Source organism: Microtus oregoni, unplaced genomic scaffold (genome assembly GCF_018167655.1).
Source record: "Microtus oregoni isolate MIOR12 unplaced genomic scaffold, Mior012 000054F_ref0000373, whole genome shotgun sequence".
NCBI classification, from domain to species: Eukaryota; Metazoa; Chordata; class Mammalia; order Rodentia; family Cricetidae; genus Microtus; species Microtus oregoni.
The window spans coordinates 14,694,991-14,717,435 of NW_024543830.1; the positions used below are offsets into that span (position 1 = coordinate 14,694,991).

The 22,445-nt window shown below is 54.3% G+C and overlaps 1 protein-coding gene across 2 annotated transcripts; it reads right to left on the reverse strand.

Moving 5' to 3' along the window:
• Positions 1 to 631: 631 nt before the first annotated feature.
• On the reverse strand, positions 632 to 20,624 carry LOC121437936 (potassium voltage-gated channel subfamily C member 4). 2 transcript variants are annotated; one of them, XM_041638073.1, is made up of 4 exons: positions 19,947 to 20,624; positions 9,431 to 10,367; positions 7,355 to 7,558; positions 632 to 1,734 (listed from the first exon to the last, which is right to left on the reverse strand). In XM_041638073.1, the coding sequence occupies exons 1-4, from the start codon at positions 20,622 to 20,624 to the stop codon at positions 1,673 to 1,675; spliced, it is 1,881 nt and encodes a 626-aa protein (XP_041494007.1). In that variant the 3' UTR covers positions 632 to 1,672. The 2 variants fall into 2 exon arrangements, with proteins under 2 accessions (XP_041494007.1, XP_041494008.1); XM_041638074.1 differs by having other exon boundaries at positions 1,667 to 1,796.
• Between the last annotated feature and the right edge of the window lie 1,821 nt (positions 20,625 to 22,445).

Consider the following 22,445-nt stretch of genomic DNA (forward strand, 5'->3'; position numbering starts at 1 on the left):
TTCTGGGTGACAGCAGGGCTGCGTATCCATAAAGCCAGCCTCATGTATGCCCCTACGCGGGGGTGAAAGGAATAGTGAGGGTCACCAGTGTTCAAGAACTTGCCACTTCCCTAGACCATGTACTCCAGGTCTGACCATTCTCCATCCCCAAGGGCCCCTTGGTTGTATCACGCCAGTCCAGTGTTGGCTTTGGTACTTCAGCCCTCATGCAGTCCTTGCAATGGCTGGCCTCCCCAGAGCCTTGGCCCACTTAAAACTGATGCACTTGCAGGGAAGTCCCTGTACGAACAAGCAGGCATACAGTAAACTTCCCTACACACAGAAGACTTATTCCATGCTATGGTGTGTGTGTGGGGGGGGGGGGAGGGGGGTCGCTCAGGTGGCAGCAGCAGAATCAGGACACTGCCCAGGAGTGAGGGGTTCAGTGTTATGCCCTTGGCTGCCTTGAGCAGCCTCACTTTTGAGTACTTCCTGCTAGCTGTAAAATGCAGGAGCTGGGTCACAGGGAGGATCCCTGGTGGGTGCGTGCAATCCTTAGAGGCAGACGGGAGGTTGTTTGGAACTCAGGGAGGCCTCCCCCCACCACAGACCCACAGCCAGAAAAGAGAGGCGAGGCAGATGCTCACAGAGGAGCAGCAGGACACTTGGATGTCTTTATTGGTGCTCGAGCACAGCATGACAGTTGAGGGCATGCAGACAGGGCACAAGGGGCCCGGCCTAGGCGTGCCTCAGACACACACGAGGGAACAGCTTTAGAAAAGGACTGACTGATACCAAGGGTGGGCAGGAAGGGCCGAGGGAGGGGCAGAGGCCAAGGCTGAAGGGGTCACCTGGCCTCTGCTATTGCACGCATCCTCTGGCCGCCGGCCAGGAAGTACAGTATTGCGACTGGTCTCCTCTCGCCCAAGGTGTCCCCTTCTCAGACCCCTGAGCCAGATGGGCAAACAGATCCCCTTCCATCTGCCCAGCAGCATCTTTGAAAACAAATGGACAAAGGAGACTCACACAAAAGAAATAAAACTCCCCTCTGTCAAGGGCACAGAAGGGGGTGCTGGAAGGAGCTACAGAGGCTACAGAAGAGCCCCTGGAAGTGCCCCCAGTGTGGGGTGGTGGGAGGTAGAACCCCAATCTGGGGTGGGGTTGGGCTAGTGAAGCAGTGACCCTGGAGGGCAATCTTGCCTTCGCAGACTTCAACAGGCCACCTGCTGGCAGGGGAAACACCCCCAAGTGAGAGCAGCCTGGGACCACCCAGCTGGAGGGGCAGGTGCCAGGCCCGCTACTTTCCCTGGGACATTCCATACAACATGGTCAGAAGGAACAATCCATGAAGGAAGAGGGGAGGGGACACAGGGTGGGAAGAAAACTTGGGAGACATAGCCTAACAACGAAGACAGACCACCAGTAGCACGTGCACTACACACAAGAGTATATAGTACGTATGAATATAGATACTATATGTGCATATATGTCTCTTCAATGTACAGTAGAACAGAGCATCAGACCCAGATGGCTCTGGGGCCCGAGAGTCGCATGGGAGGTTTTTCCACCAGTTCTCTGCAAACAAGGATATCTGAGTCTTTTTCCCAGCAAAAGATTCGTGCCTGGGTTCCAGAGTTTCCCTAAGCCTCTGGCTTCCTGTCTGTCTGCCTGTCTTTTTCACGTTGGTGCCGCCTTAAGAGAGGGTGAGGACTTCAGCGTGGGCATAGTTGGACGAGAGGGCGTCTTGGCAGGTCTCTGTGTTTAAAGAGCACAGGTGTGAGACACTGGGACGCACGCTTTCGGTTCAACATTGCCTTCTGGGGGCGGGGGGGGTCAAGAGTTCAGCAAAAGAAAGGGAGAAACAAAGAGTGAGATGTTAGAAGGAAGCCAGCCAGCTGCTGACCCACCGGCTGTGGGCTAAGGAACAGCCAATAGCAGAGCTGGAAGGCATAGGGGACCCAGGGCTAAGAGGCAAGGAAGAACCAGGATGGTACAGCAAGTGGGGTGAAACCTTCATCTCTCCTCTGCCAACCCACCTCCAGGCCGAGGAGACTCAGGGGACGCTGAAACTCAGGTAGCCATTGGCAAGAACTACTAGCCTTTCAGGTCTTCGGAGTTCTACTGCAGACTCCACAGAGCCCAGCAGGGAGGCAGGGGTGAAAATCCCTGCTGTAGACTATGGCTCACGGCCCCTCACTCCAACTGTCCTCTGCTCTCTTTGTGCTCTCCCCCAAATAGCCCCATCTGCCCTCACCACCATGGACAACCCCACTGTCCCAAGGAGCCAGTGAAAATGGCTCTAGAGTGGGAAGACACATCACACCAAGCCCCTGGACCTCAAAGTGATAGGAAGAGTCCTGGGGCGTGGGTATGGAGGGCACATTGCCTCGGGAGAGCAGGCTGGCACATGGCATCAGCTTCAGATATCTGAGGCTTGGGTCTTCTTCCCTATCTCCCAGCAGCAGTACTGGCCAGACAGCTAGAGAGGCTGAGCTAACAGTGTGGTGAAGTTTCAGCCCCAAGGCTGATTAGTACAGCTATTTAGTCTGTCATTTGGCATCCAAGCCTCACCGCTTCTACACTAGGGTTCCCTGACATGTTGAAGGCTTTTTACTTTATATATTCCCTGACATGTTAAAGGCTTTTTAATATATATATATATATACATATATTTGTATGTTATGTATATAGTATAATATATATATATATATATATATATATATATATATATATATATTCTCATCTCAGCATGACCCGTTACCATCTCCATAAGACTGTGGCCCCAACCAGCTCTGTCTGGCACAGTCTGAAAGGTAAGGCTCTGAGTTTGCTCCTAGGCTGCCTGCTTGTTCTTTAAGCAGGGCCCCAGACCCCAGCTACAGGGTCATGTTCTAAAAGCAAAAGCAACAGGTCCAATTCCAAGTCCAATGCAAAGACAAGCTAATGCACGCTTTTGGTTCAACATGGCCTTCTGGGGTTTATCTAAGTGAGATAAACCTTTCTCCTTGTGAAGGACATTCAACACCTGGATGGATCTGAGGCTTGTATAGGCAACTGCCATAATAGATTTTTTTTCTTTCCTGGAACCCTGGGCAAACACAAAAGTCCTAAGAGGTAGCTGAGGACAGATAACTCACCTAGTTCTTCCACCAGCTGGGCCCTGCCTCTTCCCTTTGGAGCCAGGAGATTAGGGGTGGGTATAGGAGCCCATCTCTCCAACCAAATGCTAGGGGCTTCAACCTGGCAGATGCACTGTGTGTCCCAGGGACATCTGTGCCCCCTACAGGGGTGCTGTAAGCATGCCCATCCTTGTAGGAGGAAAGAAGAGAGGAGGCGGTGGGTGCCGTGGAAACCTGGGTTCCGCACAGCTTGAGGGTTGCCACAGAAATAGCTGCCTCGGTTCCCCAAACCAGAACGGCAAGCCAGAGAAAATAGCTGTGGTACCCGTGCTAAACTGGACACCTGGCTCATCCTGTCAGACCACAGTCTCCTGGTACCAGGAGCCCCGCTGGGTGGGGCCCAATCTACCACAAGGAGGCTCGATTCAGGCTCAGCCTGCTCCCAGTATCTCCTCATCTTACCTCTCAGAAAACACCCCCTTCTGAGAGCCAGTGGCTGCAGACCCTGTAGAGCACAGCTGAACCGAGTGTGCCAGGGCCTGATCTAGCAGAACTTCCGAAGTTCTTTCGGCCAGGGCTTGCTCACGCGACAGTGCCTGTCACAGGCTTTGCAAAGCTCCAACATCGGGAAACGATTTACATTTATGCCTGGGCCACCTTCTGTGTTGACCGCCCCCTGGTTTTCCAGTTTCCTGCCAGGTCCCTAAAGTTGTCTCACCAGGTCTCTTTATTGCCCTGTAGGGAGCAGATATGGACCTTCCTTAGCCACGCCCTTTTCAAAGTTGCATAATCGGACTCTAAGATAGCCAGGCACGTGGCTCTGCTGTCAGGTCAATTCCCATCAGGTGAAGCAGGGAGGCTTGGTAGAGGCTTTTGTCCTTTAGCCCTGGGTTGAGGGAGGGGCTTATTGGGAGCAGGAGGGGCCCGGTGGCAGGTGTGGGTAGGAGCTCCTGTCTCCTCACTTCCCCTCAGCTGTCTCTGTGCAAGGTGTACCCCTGCTCACCCAATGACTCACAAACCTGTTGTGCTCCCGGGCTCGTTAGGTAAATGAATACACTTAATTATAGAAATTAGATGAGTCTCCGGTTCTGGCAGGAATACAGAGCAGAGGCTGGGTGGGAGTGGCAGGTGACTCAGAGGCAGGGCTGGGAATCGGAGGGAGCGGGAGAGAGGGAGCAAACTGTCGCTGAAGCAGAGGAAGCAGTGTGGAGATGCTGCAGCGCAGGGCACAGATGGGATGCTGGGTGTCACCCGCTGAATCTGGGCACGGGCTTCGGGGAGGAGGGCCTCCCTGCACTTACACACCCTGCCACACCAGGGCTTGCACCAAGCCTGGGGCTTGGGTTCTAGGAACTCCCATCTGTGCCCCAAGGCCCAGATGGAAACACCGGGTCCCACTCCCAGGGCAGCTCTGTCGACAGGTGCTGCTGGTCCAAGGAGCCAAATGTCCTTTTCACCAGCAGAGAAGCCCCATGAGACAGCCTTGTTACCTGCTGATCTTGGTGTGGGGTGGATAGACAGACAGACAGACAAGCTGGTTACTGGTTAAAGGCCATAAGGAATGCAAATTAAATTTCTGTGGTTAAAATCTCAATGTAGGTTTGACTTGCAGGCAAGATTAAGCCGTTCCAGACACTCTGTGTACCACGCACACCCTGGCCTACAAGGATCCTGAGCTGAAGGCAAAACCCAGAGACATGGGCCCTGAGTGTGCCAGCACCTATGGTTCAGGGAGAAGCTGGCAGTATCTCCCCCTTACATTCAGGTTCCATGGCTGACCGTTTGGGGGAGCCAGGTGCCATGTAGGGCAGGCTCAGGGACTCGAATTCTCCATCCTGACTGAAGTTCCCTTCTGCTGTTTTCTCAGACCTCAGGAGGGATAAAAGGGTTGGGGTGGCATGTAAACATGCCTGCTTGGATATGTGTCCCAGTGTCAGAGCTGAGGAAGGCCATGGTATAGCTAAGGACCTGAGTGACCAGGTGGGGGGCTGGTGAGAGGGTGGAAGGGGTGCGAGAGCAGGAGCTTTCTCGGAGGATAGGGCGAGCTGTACCGCGATGCCAGTGGAGACAGCCCCAGACTGGTTCCAGCCGCTCCTGCTATGTTGTTTAGACTCCGGGACTTTTCGCAGCCTTGGTGAAGAAAAGGCACATGGGTCAAAGTGGAGTTGTCTCCTCAACAAGGGAGCTCCATGGAATCCATGCTACTTCAAGAGACTCTAAAGGGTGGGTGGCCCCGGACTGGGGCGAAGGGATCTCTCCTTGTTGCGAGTGGCTTCCTGCCACTCCCTGCCATCAGTCTCCTGGGCTCCTGAGGGCAGACCATAGGACCTCCGCATAGCTTAACCTGTGTCCTGTCCTGTTCTCGCTGGCCCAGCTGCACAGACTGCACAACTTCCAGCACCTGCCTTCCACCGTGAGAGCCCGTGTCACATACACTCCGGCTCATCGGAAACTACTGGTTAGGGATGGGGTCAGCGTGACGGCTGCAACAGGCCTGCATTCAGCCTCCCCTTGTCCTAGGTCTAGATGACTGTGGAGAAGTGTGGCGTGGGGAAAGTTGTGAAGTGCACGCTGGGAGTCTGGTGATATTAATTGCCACACTTGCTTAGCAGGGCCTGTTTCCCAGCAACCCACCTGTTCCCTCTCGAAGGTCACTCTAATTGGCTGAGCTACATGCTTGTTGCCAAGAAGCAGTGTGGAGGCATCTTGAAAATAGAGCAGATGGGCCCCCAAAGGCACCTCAGGGAGGCAACGTGGACGGATAGAGGTTCTTCTGTATGGTGCCTGTACTTATGGGAGTACCTGCCCTCAGGGCTCTCCTGACTTGTATTCTCACGGTCTCTTCCACAACTCTACTGCACCAAGCATTTCACAGCCTGAAGAGGGACGCCAGGGTGTTCTTCCTTCAGCTCTGTGTTCTCAAGTCCTCCACAAGAGTGGGGGATACATTCTACACCGTGGCTTAGCAGGCTGCAGCCTGAGCAAGAGAATACAGTGGTACTACTGTATTCTTGAGGTGCAAGAGAGAAAGGCATGTCCGGGGCCTGAAGGCTGGAGCATGGAAGTCACAGGCGAGGGTCTATGAGCTCTGAGCACTCTCTACCTGTGGACCTTCTCCTTCCAGGTGCCAGACTGCTGCTCCTGTTGCTGTCACTCAGTGAGACAGGTGCCCAGCACAGCTGAATGGCCACTTTTCATGGCTTATCAGATCGGGATGCCTAAGAAGCACACGGGAAGGTGCCCCAGAGACTGCCTGGACCCGGTAGCTAGGGGCCATCTTTAGGGCCCAGAGACATTGCAGGCTATTCCTGCAGCAACCACTACCCTTGTCTGATTCAAACCAGTCACAGTTTGGGATTTGGGACCCTGAGAAGTTGAGAGGGGGAACCTTGCTAGTTAAGAGGTGGTCAAGAGAAAGCCTGCAGATGATGTTTGTTTAGGGAGAAACACAGCTTCTTCTGGAAATGGGCAGGATGTTAGGGAGGTCAGGACACAGGACAGTCAAGGTAAAGTGGGATCAGGAGACAGACAGGACAAGGCTCTGGCCTTGAGCCTCCTGGTTCTCAGTCGTCACTGGCCCTTGTCACTCCAGTGGTTTCTGTTTCCCTCTCCTTTAAGGTTAAGGCTCCTAGCTACACAGGCCGACTTCAGCTCTGTCCCTGCCACACGCTGGAAGTCTGATGATAGAATTCCAGACTTCCCTGACAGACAGGTAAGAGGCTGCTCCACTAACTTCGAGAATCTTTCTGCTAACTCCTGAGAGAGAACCATGCCCCCTGCCCACCTACTCCTAGCCACTCCCAGACTGGTCCCATGACCATCACACCCCAGCAGCTGCCAAACATGGGATCCAGGCCGGCAGTGAAGAATTGGAGATACAGGACCTGTGTGGTCTGAAGACCTAGAACCTGGAATTCCTGGCTTTGGTAGTGTTTGGGACTAGGGACATGGCTGGGTATGACTCTGTAGGCTAGGCCTGAAGGACCAGAGCCGGGGAGGCGACAGAGCATCCCATAAAATGTCTAGCACTGCTCCTCCTGGTGGGTACCTGAGAGGGAGGGACTCCATAGACTCCTAGGGAATACTAAAGGCTTTCTAATCCAGATACGCATACTAAATGCGAGGGCGCATCCAAGGCAGAGGAGATGGTGGCCATGGGCTTAGGGGAGGGGGAGACCTCAAGCTCTGTGGGGAGGGCTGGGGAGACTCAGCTCTGGAGGGGCTCCCAACCTGCCCAGCCCAGGGAGCCACCATACCTTTTCGGACACTGCCATCGGCACAGGCATAGTCCCCAGCACTGAGCAGGAAGCAGGCAGCTGCTTTCTTGTTTCTGTCTCGTGTGCCTGAGCGTCGCAGGGCCCGACGCTCTTCAGGGGTGGGGGCCGAGGCCAGGGGCTGGGTGAGGCCAGCTCCCTCCTCATCAGACAGCACCGCGTTTGCGTCACCATTCTGCTTAGAGTCTGGAGGGGGCAGAGAGAAAAGAAGCTAAGACAGTTGCTGGGGCCTTCTTAAGGGAGCCTCTCAGACTCCAGGTCCAGGAAGCAAAAGCAAAATGGCGGTGCCTGGTCTGGAGACTCTTCTCTCAGCTTAGGCTTACAGCCTCCCTTGTGGGCTGGAACACAACACAGACATCCTACAGTCGCAGTAGTCCCCCAATGGGCTTCTAAGGAGGTCCCCGGAGATCAACCCCTGCAGGCACAGATTCTTACTTCCCCTCTGGTCTGGCTCAGGTAGGCTCTTGATGAGTCTGCATTCCTCAGAGAAGACCTGGCTAGTAGGGGTAATGGGTGGTGGCTTGTGTGCCAAGCGTACTCAGTAGTGTCGCTGGCTCTCTCCCTGCACCACTTAAGGCAGTTATTCTGTTCCTCGGGCACCCGGGGCCAGCGCTGAAAGGGCTTGGGCAGAGCTCTCTTCTGTCTGGGAAGGTATAGGGAAGAGACTCCAATTCAACTCTTCTCTGTGGGAACACCTTGTCTTCATCAAAGAGGGGCACAGCTACTATGGGCTCTGACTGTATGTGGTGGGGTTAACCTAGCCTGAAGACGCTGGCACTGGCCATGCAACACCTCAGTGTGGCCAAGTCAAGCCTCAGTGCTGTGCGCATCTAGGAAGCTGCCTAAGGTCCTCTGTATTGGGACACACGGATCCTCTCTGAGCTCTGCCTGGACCTCAGAGCAAATCTCTGATTCCAATAGGATCAGGGGCACCACTGTGGTAAGGAGCAGAAGGAAACTTTCCTATTAAGGTCTTTATCAAGGAAGATCCAGACCCCAGTTAATACCAGAGAGCACCTAGCCCCAACAGTGTGATGGCTGCATGCCAAGGGGTCACAAGTCTAAATGTCTCAACTCAGGCACCTCTCTGGAGAACTAGTCCCACTTCTAGAGTCTAACCAGGAGCTGCTGCCTCAGTCTCCCAGGTCTACCCAGCCCAGCCTCGGTGGCCTGACACCCAGTCACCCCCCAGACCTGGGCTTGTATCATTCCTGGGAGCTCTGCCCATTGAATCTGATAGTGCTTTTCCTGTCTTTCTAATCTCTTTCCATGTTCTTGGGGACCAGGCTGATCTCCCTTCTGACCCAGGGCAGGTGAGCTTCCTGGAGTGGCCCTTCCATGGAAGGTCAGGATTTGATGCCCAGTCTTACTCCTGTCAGGACACAAACACTAGCACCTTCCATGTCCCTAACCCTCCCCCCATGCTTTTCCAAGACCCTGGGCTACTTCTTCCCTAGTTCCCTTCTACCCATGTCAAACCCTGAGCCCAAGACTCACTCCAGCTTTAGCTGAACAGAAGGCAGCCTCCCACGTGGTTACGTTATCACATCTATTAGGCCAAGAGACAGCAGACATGCATGTTGGGAAAGAAGTGAGTCATGTGTTGATGCACCTTGGAGGAGCAGCTGCCCTGGTCTCTGGCTAATCGGATCAGCGCCGGCATTTGCTCTGACTTCTCAGAGTGAGGCACATCCACCCCTCATCTGGGGGCAGGACCCTGATACGTCATTGCTATTGACATGTTGTGCCTAGAGGGGAGGGGACTCTCTAACAAAACAAGGGGCTCGAGGAGGAACTAGAAACCCTGCCTTCTAACACACAGTCCTATACACTGCCATCACATCCAACACTGGAAGGACAATTCACTCCACAGACCCTGGTGTTCGCCACAATCATTAAACCATGGGACAAAACAACTGATCTTAATACGCTGCCCTCCTAGAGGCATGCCTGACACACAGCAAGTTTACACAATATAGCACAGACGCAAATATCAAGGGCCAAAGGAACTCCCTGACTACTTGGGGAAAAGGAGTCCTGTGCCTAAGCTCGACTTACCTGCCCGTTTCCTCTCAACCATACCCTCTTCCCGGGCAGGGGGGCTGGTGTCACTGTAGGTGCTGTCCCGGGGCGAAGTTTCCTCAGACTTGCAGTACATGGGTGACTCAAGCTGGGCTGGCCGCGGTACGTGCTTCTTTCGCTTCTTGGGCAGCTTTTGCTTGGCCATAGCCAGGGAGTAGTACATACCAAAATTGTTGACGATGACAGGCACGGGCATGGCAATGGTTAGCACACCAGCCAGTGCACACAGGGCCCCAACCAGCATTCCTGACCACGTCTTCGGGTACATGTCCCCATAGCCAAGTGTTGTCATGGTGACCACGGCCCACCAGAAGCCAATGGGGATGTTCTTGAAGTCGGTGTGGTCGTTGCCCCGTGGGTCAGATGGCCTGGCCCCGATTCGTTCAGCATAATAGATCATGGTGGCAAAGATGAGCACACCCAGGGCCAGGAAGATGATAAGCAACAGGAACTCATTGGTGCTGGCTCGGAGCGTGTGGCCCAGCACGCGCAGCCCCACAAAGTGGCGCGTGAGCTTGAAGATGCGCAGGATACGGACGAAGCGCACCACGCGCAGGAAACCCAGCACATCCCGAGCGGCCTTGGATGACAGGCCACTCAGTCCCACCTCCAGGTAGAAGGGCAAGATGGCCACAAAGTCGATGATGTTGAGCAGGTTCTTGACAAAGTCCAGTGTGTCTGGGCAGCACACAATGCGAACCAGGAACTCTAGAGTGAACCACATCACACACACACCCTCGATGTAGGTGAGGATGGGCTCTGTTTCTACCTCCCGCCGGAAGCGCACGCTGGTGATGTTCCCTACCCGGTGGATCTCTGTCACGTTGCGGTCGATGTTGAAGGCCTCGTGGGTCTCCAGGCAGAAGGTGGTAATGGAGACCAGGATGAAGAAGAGAGAGGCAAAGGCTACCACCTGTAGGTCAGGAGAACAGGGAGTGGTTGTCATGTCAACAATAGTTGGCCTCATTGGAAACACTGACTTCTACTCATGGTACAAGAGCGTATAGGTTACTAGCCCATTGCTGGTCAAGGGGTGGGAGTAAGGTAGGGACATGAGAGGATTTACATGCACTGATGCTTCAGGGCAATGCTTCCCCTAATCTTTGCCAGGGTGCTCAGAAGACAGAGGAAACCACAAGTCAGGGTATCATAGCTTCCTGGTTCTGACTATTACAGCTCTGCCCAATTTATGCTTTAAGGCTTCTCAAATTGTGGTGTGTGGACAAATCAGTTGAAATCACTTGTTCCAGTGTGGCTAACTCAGGAGGTTTGGGGAAGGGTCTATATTCCCCCCTTTCTAACAGGCTCCCAGGTGAAGGGTAGTCCACATACTACCCCCGGGATAATCAGGCTCCCAAAGTGGGGGCTTACACCAGAAGCATCAAGTGTGTGGAAACGGGTGAGACACGCAAATTTTAGCAACATAGACCTACTGAAAAGAAACTTGGAGGACACAGAACCTAAGAAGAACGTTAGGAAATCATCTAGGTGACCCTGATATACATCAAGATAAAGGTCCGTTGCTTTAGGGGATGTCCAGAGACAAGGGCTGTAAGGAATACCCACTTTCTGCCAACTGACCCCTTTAACATGACCTGCCTCCATGACCCCGCCCCGCCACCTAGAACCACCTTCTGCCTCCGTGGTAAATCCAGGAATGAAGACAAACATGGCTATGGTGATTGGAAGGAAAATACCCCCAGAGGGAGTGGTACTGTTAGGAGGTGTGACTTTGTTGGAGGAAGTGTGTCACTGTGGAGGCGGGCTTTGAGGTCTCACATATGCTCGAGAGACCTCCCAGAATCCCAGACCACTTCTTGTTGCCCACAAGTAAAGATGTAGGCCGCTCAGCTACTTCTCCAGCACCATGTCTGCCTGCAAACCGCCATGTCGCACGATAATGATAATGGACTAAACCGCCGGAAATGTAAGCTACGCCAATGAATGCTTCCTTTATAAGAGCTGCCGTGGTCATGGAGTCTCTTCACAGCAACAGAAACTCTAAGCCATGGCCTACAACAGGAGGTTGAGGTGGGGAGGCTCTCAGAACAACCAGTGTCTCCTTTTCTGCAAACTGATGCTAGCGGGACCCTGAGCTTCCAAGTCAAATGAACTGTACTTATCAGGGCCAGAATGGCGGCAGCAGACCTGACAGCCGTGGGGATCTCAGCTAGAATGATGACAGCAGTATCAGGCAGAGGAATGGCTGGACTAAGTGTCCAGTCATGACGAATGGAGATGAGATTCATGTGTAACAACACCAATTACAGAGCCTTCATCTGCTATTCATACCATTCGGTGGCACTGTCAAGACACTCACTGTCAAGGTCCGCTCTCCTGCTACTGGTCCTGCTTGGAGGATGGGACGTGGCTTCCCCCGCTGGGTGGAGAACTGAACCTATACAGGTAACTGAGGGATTTTCGTGGCTGTACAACATTTGACAACTCCGTGCCTGCCCTGCCCTAATTTCTACCTGGCCGTGTCCTTTTTCCCGTGCAGCGAGCACTCAGCTCTGCCTGTCGGGGTTTTCCTCATAGTGTGCCCACACTGAAAGGGAGTAGGCAATACAAGACACTAACAGAAAACACGGGGGATATGGAAAACCAGGCAAGACCCCACATCCCCAGAGCCCTCTGGGATAGAAGAAGTCAAGGAAGGAACTTTGGTCATGACATTCACCATCTGTTCTCTCCCCGGAACTATCAGCCACCCTACCTGTGTCTCTGCCTTCCATCTCCTCAGTGACAAGGCAGACAGACCACAACTCTCCATTGCACAAAGGAAGAACTGATGGTCAGAGAGGCTGCATGTCTATTCTAGGACCACACTCCCCAGAGCACATAAGAACCGGGTATGACCCCAAAACCGTGTGGTCTGGACGTTCCTTTATACCATACCATCTTTACTATCCCCTGAGCAGAGTTGCTTCACAGGCCCAGGAATGCAGGCCCCGATGCAGCCTGTGCCATCACTTTCCTGGTGCCCGCTATTCCAGCACGAGGATATGTGCCTTCCCAGGACAGGTCCCCCATCATAAGACAGGGTTATTTCCCTTACTCTTTAGATGGGTTGAACATAGACAGCAGGGAGAGGAACAGGCTGGGGAAGTGGGTCCATCTACCTACTTCTCCTCGAGAAAGTAAATTTCAAGTGCTTTTGCTGGCCTCGCTTTTTCTCCCCTGAGACATGGGCTGCCAAGACAACGCAGCCTACTGCAGGCTCTCCATGGCCATCCATTAGGAGCTGGTGACAGTGCCTGCCCGTGGCTGTGGAATACAGGGTCCTGGCTCCACCCTGTGCTCCAAGAAGCAGAAGGAATAAGAGTGAGGGGTTAGGACAGCACTTCCTGGTTTTGCCAGGAGGCATGGAAGCCCAAGAGCTAGCGCTCTCTCTCTCTCTCTCTCTCTCTCTCTCTCTCTCTCTCTCTCTCTCTCTGAGGGACCGTTAGCCAACAGAGTCTGCCCACCTGGGATCCTGAATGTGAGGTTAATTAGTGATGTGGAAAAACAAGGTCAGGCAGGTGCCCAGCCTTTGCCACAGCCTACATTCCTCAGCTGCCTCTGCCACAGGTACTGATGGAAGGCCCAGACCACCTTCACGTGAGGCAGAAACATCCCCAACTCCTGTGGTCTCTTTGGCTTTTTTTTTTTTTCACAGAGCCATCCCAAGATTGCCATAAGGTGGTACAGGTCCTTTAGGGCCTCCAGTGACCTCCAGTATTCCTCTCCTCTACATCACTCTCAGGCAATTGTTTCCTAAGTGGTTGGCTGGTGTAATTAGAGCTTTTTGCCAGGCCTCATCTTTGAGGGAGGGATACTATTTCATTTCCCACAAGGCCCTTGACTCAGGCTGCCCAGGACAAAAGGGATCCCAAGAGACAGTAGCTACAGCAATAGCAACCTGCAAGGGGTCACAGCCTGTGTTTAAACTTTAGCCCCCATGAGCAGCAATTCTGTAGGTCTGTCAGTTGTGCGTGAGCCTCCCTCTCATCAGGCCTAGCACTGCCAGCCTGAGGGCAAAGCAGAGCTGAAGAGCCCAGGGCTGGCGGCCTTACAATCAGTCGGGTAAGTGTGTGCCCTCCGTGCCATTCTCTCCTTGTACGCTGGGACCGTACAAGTGCTCACCTCACACCCTCCCTGGAGGATGCATGAGCCGCGCCACAGCAAGTGTCTAAAATCTGCTAAGTGCTGAGCTGAGGTGGAGGCAGTCTCTGGGGGAGCCCCCTCCTGCGTCTAAAACTGACAAGCCACCAAATCCTGAGAAGTTTATACAAGTCAACTCCCTTTCTGCTCTTGGAGACAAGGAAACCTGAAGGCTAGAAGCGGTTTGTCCTGGAGGCCATGGGTGAAACTGGCAGCTCTCTCCTTGGCAAGAGGACACAGGCTGTGGATTCTAACGGCAGTCAAAACTGCCCAGGCAGAAGACTGTTGGAGTGAACTGACTGTATCTGCTAGGGGAGGTAGCTGGGCCTCAGCACTGGGGACAGGAGACCCTGGATGTCAGGACAACACTCCTTCCAGCTCCCTGTTCCCCTGAGACACCCTCACACACGTGCTGGCTATTATGGCCTTCAAGGGACCTGCCCATCACTAAAGGCCCAAGCGTTGCAACTATCAACCCAGTTACCAGCTTTTCCTTCTGCTCCACTGTACTGGAACAAATGAAAGATCACACTTTTGGGTTCAAACTGGGTTCTGTTATCAAATGCCTATGAGACCCCTCTGACTTTCTTAGCCCCAAGTAGCCTCTGAATTGTTATTTATAAAGAGGAAACTTGAATACCTACTATGTGCCACTATGCTGGGAACAGCAGGAAAAATCTAGAGAAACACTTCCGACTTTTGGATCTTACATCCTAGGGGATAGAAACTGCTGACAGACATCTTACATAGCATATCAATGGTATGAGCATTATGGAGGAAAAGAGAAGAAGAAGGAGGCTAAGAGAGAAAGAGAGCTAATTCAAACCGGATAGTCAGGCCAGATCACAAGGACAAGATGAAATCTGACTGTAGCGGTAAAGGAAAGAGAGCCCGAGGCAGCAGGAACAACCGTGCAAAGACCCCAAGTCTTAGAGGGGATGAGAGCAGAATCTACCTAGTGCGGTTGTTTGAGAACTAAAAGAAATGATACCTGTGAAATTTAGCACAGAGCCGGAGGGCCAGGAATCTGGCAGAGGCTGGGTGAGTGGAGAGGTGACAGACACTAGTCAATGGGAACTGAATACAACCAGTGGGGGTTGGGCAGGGGAGTCCAAGGAAGGAGGACCAGGGAGACAGATGGACAGATAAACATAAGGAGACTCATGCCCAAAACCTATATTAAGGAAGACGTGTAGGAGAAGGAAAAATTGAGAACACAGCCAAAGACGCTTGCAGAGGAAGAAGATCTGTGGAGACAGGGTGAGGGGCTGAGCCTCCTGGTGAAGTCAGATCTTAGTACACAGGCAGTGCTGGGTACTAAGTGGGGAGCCCTGGGGTTAAAAGGAAAGAAGGAACAGGGCCTGTCAAGAAAGGCAGCTCCAAGCAGCTCCTGGCTCCTAAGTGAGACATACATGAGGCCCTCTCCTAGCTGAGGGCCACTCCCCCTTTCTCTTTTTTATCAAACCTGGTTGTGAGCCAGCAATCCCTAGTTCCAGCAACTAGTGCTGCCCTTCCCCTGTGGTCACCCTTCCTGTGAGTCCTCAACCAAATGGGACCAGATCCAACCCAAGTCACTGTCCAAAAGCCTCTCGTTGGTCAAGTTCCATTCTGCCATGTCCCATGCAGACTTGCCTTCCCTGGCCAGACAATCCTGTCCCTGACTCTGCAGAGTTGGGCACCATGTGTTTCTATAGCAATACCTCCTTTTAGCCATCATTCAAGGAGATAAGTCATCACCCCATTTAGAGGTGGGGCTTGTCACTCCTCTCTGCCTATTGGGCTTTATCTTTTACAACTACCACATCACCCATCACGACACATCTACAATTACTGTTGCCCGTCCTTGTCATTAACGCCTCTCTACCTGCCCTAGCTCTCCCCAGACCACTGGCCTCTTCGTTACGTTTCTAGAACCCAGCCGCATGTACTACCATGGAGCAAGTGCATAGTCAGTATCTTCTAGATGCCTAGAACCGAGGTAACTGTAGCTTCTTCTCACAGGACAGGCAAGCTGTCAGGAGAAGGGATCATTTAGCTACAGGACTGGGGCTAGAGGTGACAAAGGTATACCCAGGAGTACCTCCAGATTCCAGGGACCTAGCACCTTGACAACGCTCTAGAGTGGGCCAAACCTACTTCTGACGGGAGTCCTTGCTAAGCACTGGGTGACTACTTCATGGCCGGAAGGAAAATCAGCAGGGAGGTGGGCCATCGTGGTGGGTTGGTAGTACCCAGGCTGTTGGGAGTGGCTGGTACCCAGCATCTAGACTAACAATGTCCACTGTGGAGGTGAAGGGATCAAGGAGCTAGCTCTCCCCATGGCCCAGTTACCTAACTCTCTGCTCCTGTCTGCTTTCTCCTCGGATCTCCAAAAGAGGCTGTTTAATTTCACTCCCCTCCCCCACTCCACATTCTCACAAAAATGGTGACAAACAGAAACAACGCATCATCTATAGACAAGATGCTCTGAGGCAAATGTTGATCTCTTCAGAGTGAGAAAGAGAAACAACACTTGGAGGAACCCGAGAGGAACCTGAGAGGCTGCCTGAGGCAGGATCCGCGGGGAGTCTTCAGCCTCTGACCACCCAGGGTGGGTTGGCACTACCCTGCTGGACTCATGTTTCATGTTCACCCTGTACCCAGACTCAGAGGGCACAGCATCAGTGGTGCCGGCCCTCACTCTGAAGCCCGTCATGACTACCGTGGCTACCAACAATGTCAGACCTCTAAAGGGGCCCGAGTTTTGACCCTCTGCCCCACAACCTAATATTTATTTGTAACCAAGTCTGGCCTCTATTTTTTATCAAAGTTACCTGGTGAAAAAGTGAGAGCGAAGGGTCAGACCAAGGCAATTCTAGAAGTGATAAGAAATAAGAAGGGGCTAGGAGTGGAGTGGAGGAGGAGACTCTCCAGTGAAGGCCACCCCCAAGCCCTCCAGAAGCCAGAGACCCTTTCTGGGCTGGAGTTGCAAGGCAGGAGTAGCAGCAACAGAGTGGACTCTTGAGAGCTGAGATTGGATTCTAATGCTACGGGCTGTGCTGTCTAGGCAGGTGTCACTGTGACTCTGTGTTCTTATCTGTTCACTGAGGTGAACGATTCCTGCCTCTCCTGAGCCAGAGGAGGTAGCAGAAGAAAGCCCAAGCCAAGCTCCTGTCACACAACCTGAGAAAGAGAAACATTCGTGTCTAGCTGCCCTCCTGAGGCATTGGGGATCCTGTGATCAGCCCCTTCTATTCTGAAGAGAAACATGGAAAGAAAAAAGATCCAACCAAGAACCTTAGCCAAAAGAGAAGGGCCGTGGCCCTTTATACAGCTGATAGCTGAATTAAATCCATCGCAGCTTGGGACCTAAAGAACAGAACAAGGAAGCAAGGTAGCCCAGGGTCCCTGAGGTAGGCCTCTAGTCTGTTCTCAGAAGGAACAAGGCAAGATTCTATGGCTCTGAGTGCTGCGCGAACCCCTCCTGGCCTCTCCTGGGTTATACAACAGCCTAAGGAAGCCTTTGCTCTGCTCCAGGGCAGTGTCCATGAGAGGCTAAAGACAGAACCAGCCTGCCCTCAGCTCAAGCCACAGAAACAGAACCGCAGGAGCGGCCTGACTGACGACAGTGGAGGCAGTAGGGGTGATCATCCTGCCTCAGAGCCTTCCTGAATGGACCAGCTGATAGCCCGGCCAGTAGCTAGGCAACAGGCTCTCCTAATTAGCTCAGTTCACTTTGTTGTTTGCGTCTGTTTTGCTCCTGTCTAACGTACTATTCAAATGGCTGAACTGCTGTATGTGAAGAGACGCCTCAAGGCCGAGAGCACAGCTCCTCTGCCCTCATGTGCCCTCCTAGGTGACATTGTGAGTCTACAAAACCTCTAGTGTTGCAAACTCCTTCCGGGAAAACTGCAGCTGATTGGGATGGGATGCATGCATATCCAACAGTGCAGAGCTCCTGTGGGGACAGTTCTGACAACTTGGGGGTCAGTGGAGAAAACAAATGCAGCTTCCCAACTCTCCCACTGGGCCCTCAAGTCTTAAGGAGTAGTAACAGGGCAAGTGGCCCTTCTAACGTCCCCTCGGACTTCTGAGTGCCATTGGTTCCTGGGCTTCTGATGTTTATTCACAGTAGAGAAGAGGTTTAGGACTCTGAGCAGGCTGGAGCAAGGAGCTAGCCACTTCTCCACCCAGCAAACAGCCTCACCCAGTAGAGAAGGCTTGTGGTAGTTACAGAGTAAGGAGCCTCAGTTTTGATTCAAAGCCCTGCAGGAGTGCTGTAATCCCAGGTCAGTGATTTACTTGCTCCCAGCCTCCATCTGTTAACTGGACATTGTTTAAAGTTCTTTAGGAAGAGTAGAGATTAATGTAATGTCTTCACAGCAAAGCATTAGTACAGGATGCTCAATAAAGAGTTGTTATTCATTTTTTAATAAATTGTGTATTCTCACTTATGTGACCAGAACGGTTCAGAACTGGTCTCTGCCTGTGTTCCTCAGCTGTGGGCAAGTCTTTTGACACGTGTCAGCCAGAGCTCCACAGCGTTATTCCCATCCATGCTAATGATCTGAAGGTTAGAAACTAAGGATGGCTTTGGCCAGACAGTTAATGTGTTCGAATCCTGGTTCTTTCCCTACTTAAATGGGAGAACTAACCCTCTACTTGATGGTAGAGTCTCTCGCAATTACAGAGGGAAAAAGAAAGCAGGGGCCCCAGAATGCTCAGAAATAGGGCCCAGTTCCCTCAGTCATCTCTTCCCATAAAAGCTTCCCTGGTTTGGGCCCCTTTCTGCCTCCTCCCTGCCCCATGACTTTGAAAAAGTCTCAATGGCTTGTGATTGCCTCTCTCTCCTAGTAAAGACAAACTAAGGGCCATCAGGGCTAATAAACTCCCAGCAGGGGTGCACTGGCCAGAGGCATTGCTGTGCTCCCCACTTCTTAGCTGGTTTTCAGGACCACAAAGCTTTAAACCAAAGCAGCTAGAATAGACAGGGCCTGAAAAGAGTCCAGATTTCCAGTGGCTACTTAAAGTCCCAGCACTGCGTGGAACCTCTGGCTAGGATCTCCACCTCCTTTCTCTTCCAGGGAGGAGCTGCATTGCCCTGGCTTGGTATTTATGCCAGCCTAACGCATCCCTTTAGCTGAATTCCTCAACCCTCCACTCTCCCCTGGGTAGGAAGTGGAACTTTTTCTCCCATGACTAGGGTGAGGACCGGTCCGTGGGGTGTTGAGGGGAGATGGAGAGCAAGGCTCTGAGACTCACTAACATGACAACCTGGGATGCCAAAGGAACCAATCAGACCAGCTTCAGCTCACAGAAACAGATCTCAAACACAGCTTGTCACCCTGTCTCTCTTTTCTTTCTCCTGTCTCCTAGACAGCTCTCAGCTAGCTTTGAGGCTAAGGTCCATGAGAGCAGATACCAGCCTGCAGGCTTTTTTGTTTTTAAATTTCTAAAGCCTTCTTCAGGGTTTTAGCTGCCCAAGCATGCCGGAGTGAATGAATACATATCTTTCTAGCACCCCACCACCACCACCACCTTCAGGGTAGGGACTAGGTCTTGTCTAAATCAACCTGTTTCCCCTTCTCCCCACACAGCCATTTCCAGTGTAACCTGAACCAGGGCTTTCTGGGAAGCCACTTTGTGCTAGAGCAGAGAGAAAAGAGCAGTGACAAGTCTGACCATCACTAGCAAGCTTGTGGCTATCCAGTGTCCTGGGACCCTGAAGAGCCCAAAGCAGTGGCTTTATCCTGTCCACCACAGAGAGGCCAGACTATGACAGAGGTGTGGAAAGCCTTGGGACAGGGCCTGCTCCCTGGAAGAAAAGTCCTAGACCAGGAAAGGTTTGGGCTCTGAGGATCTCTGCTTCTTATGAGCTAGGCATTCTGGAAACTATGCCCCCTTCTCTGCGATGCTTAGCTGCCTGCACAGGGAGCTGCTGGCAAGATGGAAACAGGTAAGTGTCCAACCCAATCCACGAATTCCTTCTCTTGATCCTGCCTTACTCCCTGCAAAAAAAGGTCAAATTCAAGCACTCCAGGACTGCGGTCCTGTACAGGGCAACCACGCTGACCAAAGAGGAGCAAGAAAAGCCAAGTTGAAGGCATGCCACTCACTGAGGGGCATGTGGCAAGGCCGACAGCTGGGATTAGGTCCAAGGAGAGAGTCAAGTGTGTGCAATCTCCTAATGGAGCATGCAGAAGGGAGGGGTGACTTCCAAGGGCCCATGAGGGAACTGGGAGGCAGGCAGGTACAGTCTGCCAGGTATATCAATCTCCTTCCACCACCCCCCCCCAATCGGACCCACCAACACCAGCACCAAGAGCCCACTGGACACCGAGATGGGGAGACCCTGGCTTCTGCCACTCACCCTGGCTGCCCGGGATGAGTAGGGATCCTCGAAGAGCGCCCACATTCGGGGCTGCCAGCCACGGCAGCCCCCGGATCCAGCACCAGAGCCCGCGCCTCCCTCATGGGGGCCCAGACGCTGCAAGGCCAACTCCCGCTCATCGTCGCCAGCCTCATCGCTGGGCCCTGCGCCACCCCCGCCCCCGTCCGGGCTCTCGAAGATGTCCAGTGCCTCTTCAGCATCGCGGTGCTGCCTATAGGTCATCCAGCAGCAAGGCTCCACATCAGTTTCATCAATACCCCAGAAGGTGAGCTCTTCCTCGAAGAGAGGCCCACAGACGTCGGCGGGGCAGTGCAGCTTACCGGTACGGTAGTAGTTGAGCACATAGGCAAAAACACCCGGGTGCCGATCAAAGAAGAACTCACAGCCCCCACCACCGCTGCTGCCGCTGCTGCCTGCACCGCCGCCATCCGACTCCTGCCGACCCCCGCCGTCGGGATCCGCCAGCCAGGCAAGGCGGGTGCCGGGTAGAGTGCGCAGGGTGCTGCGGTAGGTCTCATGTCGCGTGCCGCCCACGTTGATGATGATCTTCTCCGACGCCTCGCCCTTGGCCATCTCCTCCTTCAGACATGTTTTGGACGGAGGCTTGTTCCCCGACTTGCGCCCGCGGTAGGAGGAGACACACACCGAGCTGATCATAAGAAGCGCTACGGGGCTCCGGCTTGGGGCGGCCGCTGCCCTCCAAACACCCTTCCCAAGGAGGCAGCGTCAGACCGGGGAGGGGGAGGAGACGAGGAGGAGGTGGAGGAGGAGGAGGTGGAGGAGGAGGCAGGAGGCAGTGGCGGCCCCTTCGGCGGCGTGGCTCTGCCCCTGCCTCCCTCCCTCCCCCCCAGGGCGCGGAGCAGGAGGAGTTGGGTTTCTCTGGTGTACAGGTGGTTGGGATTTGGTCAGGCAGAGCCTAGGGAGGAAGGAAGTGGAGACCAGGGTCGAGGACTCAAGCCAGGGGTCCCGGGAGGTAGGGGCAAGCCCAAGGATGCTCGGGGCCGGGGACACGCCCCCAACCCCAGAAAGACGGAGAAGCGCACAGTCCCGGAGCACTGCGAGGGTCCGCGGCGCGCGCGCTCACACTCACGCGGGCCACCTTTTGGCTTCCAGTCCTCGTCGAGCCTGAAGGCAGCTGGTTTTCTCCGGGTGGCAACGGCGGCGGTGGCAACGGCAGCAGCGTAATAGCAACAAGTCCTCGGAGCGGCAACCGGGGCCAGGCGGATGCTCTTAGGGTAGCCGGAGCTCTGCGGGGCCGGGCAGTGTGCGGTCAACTCGAGGCGGCGGTGGCTGCATGTGGCCTCTTCCCCCCATTCATAAATCCAGCGCGGAGCACCGATGGCGGGCGGGCGGGGCTGAACCGAGCGAGAGGGACCGCCGGGCGGGGGCTGTGTAGGACCAGGCGGCAGCAGGAAAACAAGCAAGCCCGCAGCAGAGAGCCCGGGTCCTGCGTCCGCGGCCGGGATCTGCGCCGGGCTGGATGCCGCGCTGCGGGGGCCGCAGCGGGACGAGGGGGGGCTCAGACGGGGCGTCCTGCGCGGCGCAGAGCCTGGAGGGCGGGGCTGCTCTGAAGAATCTGGCACCCGGCGCTGGCGAAGGAGTATCCCGGCGGCGGCCGAATGGCCAAGGACACCTGCAGGCTTCCAGGGCCGCGCCAAGAGGGAGCCTCAACGCAGCGCCCCGGCGCCGGGTTCCTGCGATCTGGCGGCGGCGCCGGGAGCCGCGCCATCTACGCGTCTGCCCATCTCCGGGCGGGGCGCCGGCCTTGGCTCGCTGTTAGGGGCGGGCGCGAGGTGGTCTAAGGGAGGGAACGCCTGGGCGCCAGAAGAATGGGGCTCCGAGGGTTCTGCGTCTCCCTCCCGCGATGGCAGCGGTTTTGGCGCTCCAAGTGGCGCCTTTTCCTCGCGGCCCCGCCTGACCCCAGCACACCCTCCGCGGGGCGGGATGGGCGCGGCGCGGCGCCGGGCCGTTTAGGTGCGTTGCGGAGCTCGGGCGGCGGAGCTCAGCCTTCCTCCGCGCATTCCAAACCAACCGAGGCGCGTACCCCGCTCACAGCTAGTGCCCAGCGCCGCGCGCCGCCCCTGCGCGCCTCCGCCGCCATCCCCTCTCGCCCCTCTCCCCGCCTCTCCCTAGCCCTCAGCTCCACCCACTGCAGCCCTTGGTGACACTCAAGCGGTCTCGACTCCTGACCTCTAACCTCTCTCTTTCTCTGAGCCTCTTCACACAGAACCTAACCTGTGTCTCGCTTGCAGCTAACCCGGTGGTATTGTTGCGGTTTCAGTGCTTCATTGTGGCCGAGTGGAATCCAGGATGGAATAGAGTGGTAAGGCTGTACATCAAAGAAGCTGTCCTCTCCTCCTCCGGAAACACTGTTTAGGGCCTTCTGACCACCATGGCCCATATCTTGGGTGCTTTAGATCTTGATAGTCATGATCTCTGCCATAGTCATCACAGCCTCCACCTTGGAGCCAGGACAGC

Excerpts from the sequence above, each read along its gene's own strand:
- LOC121437936 (XM_041638073.1), bottom strand. The coding sequence starts at position 20,624 with ATGATCAGCTCGGTGTGTGTCTCCTCCTACCGCGGGCGCAAGTCGGGG. Across the intron at positions 10,368-19,946 it reads ACTCATCCCGGGCAGCCAGG|GTGGTAGCCTTTGCCTCTCT; the intron begins GTGAGTGGCAGA and ends CCTGACCTACAG. Across the intron at positions 7,559-9,430 it reads GGTTGAGAGGAAACGGGCAG|ACTCTAAGCAGAATGGTGAC; the intron begins GTAAGTCGAGCT and ends TGCCCCCTCCAG.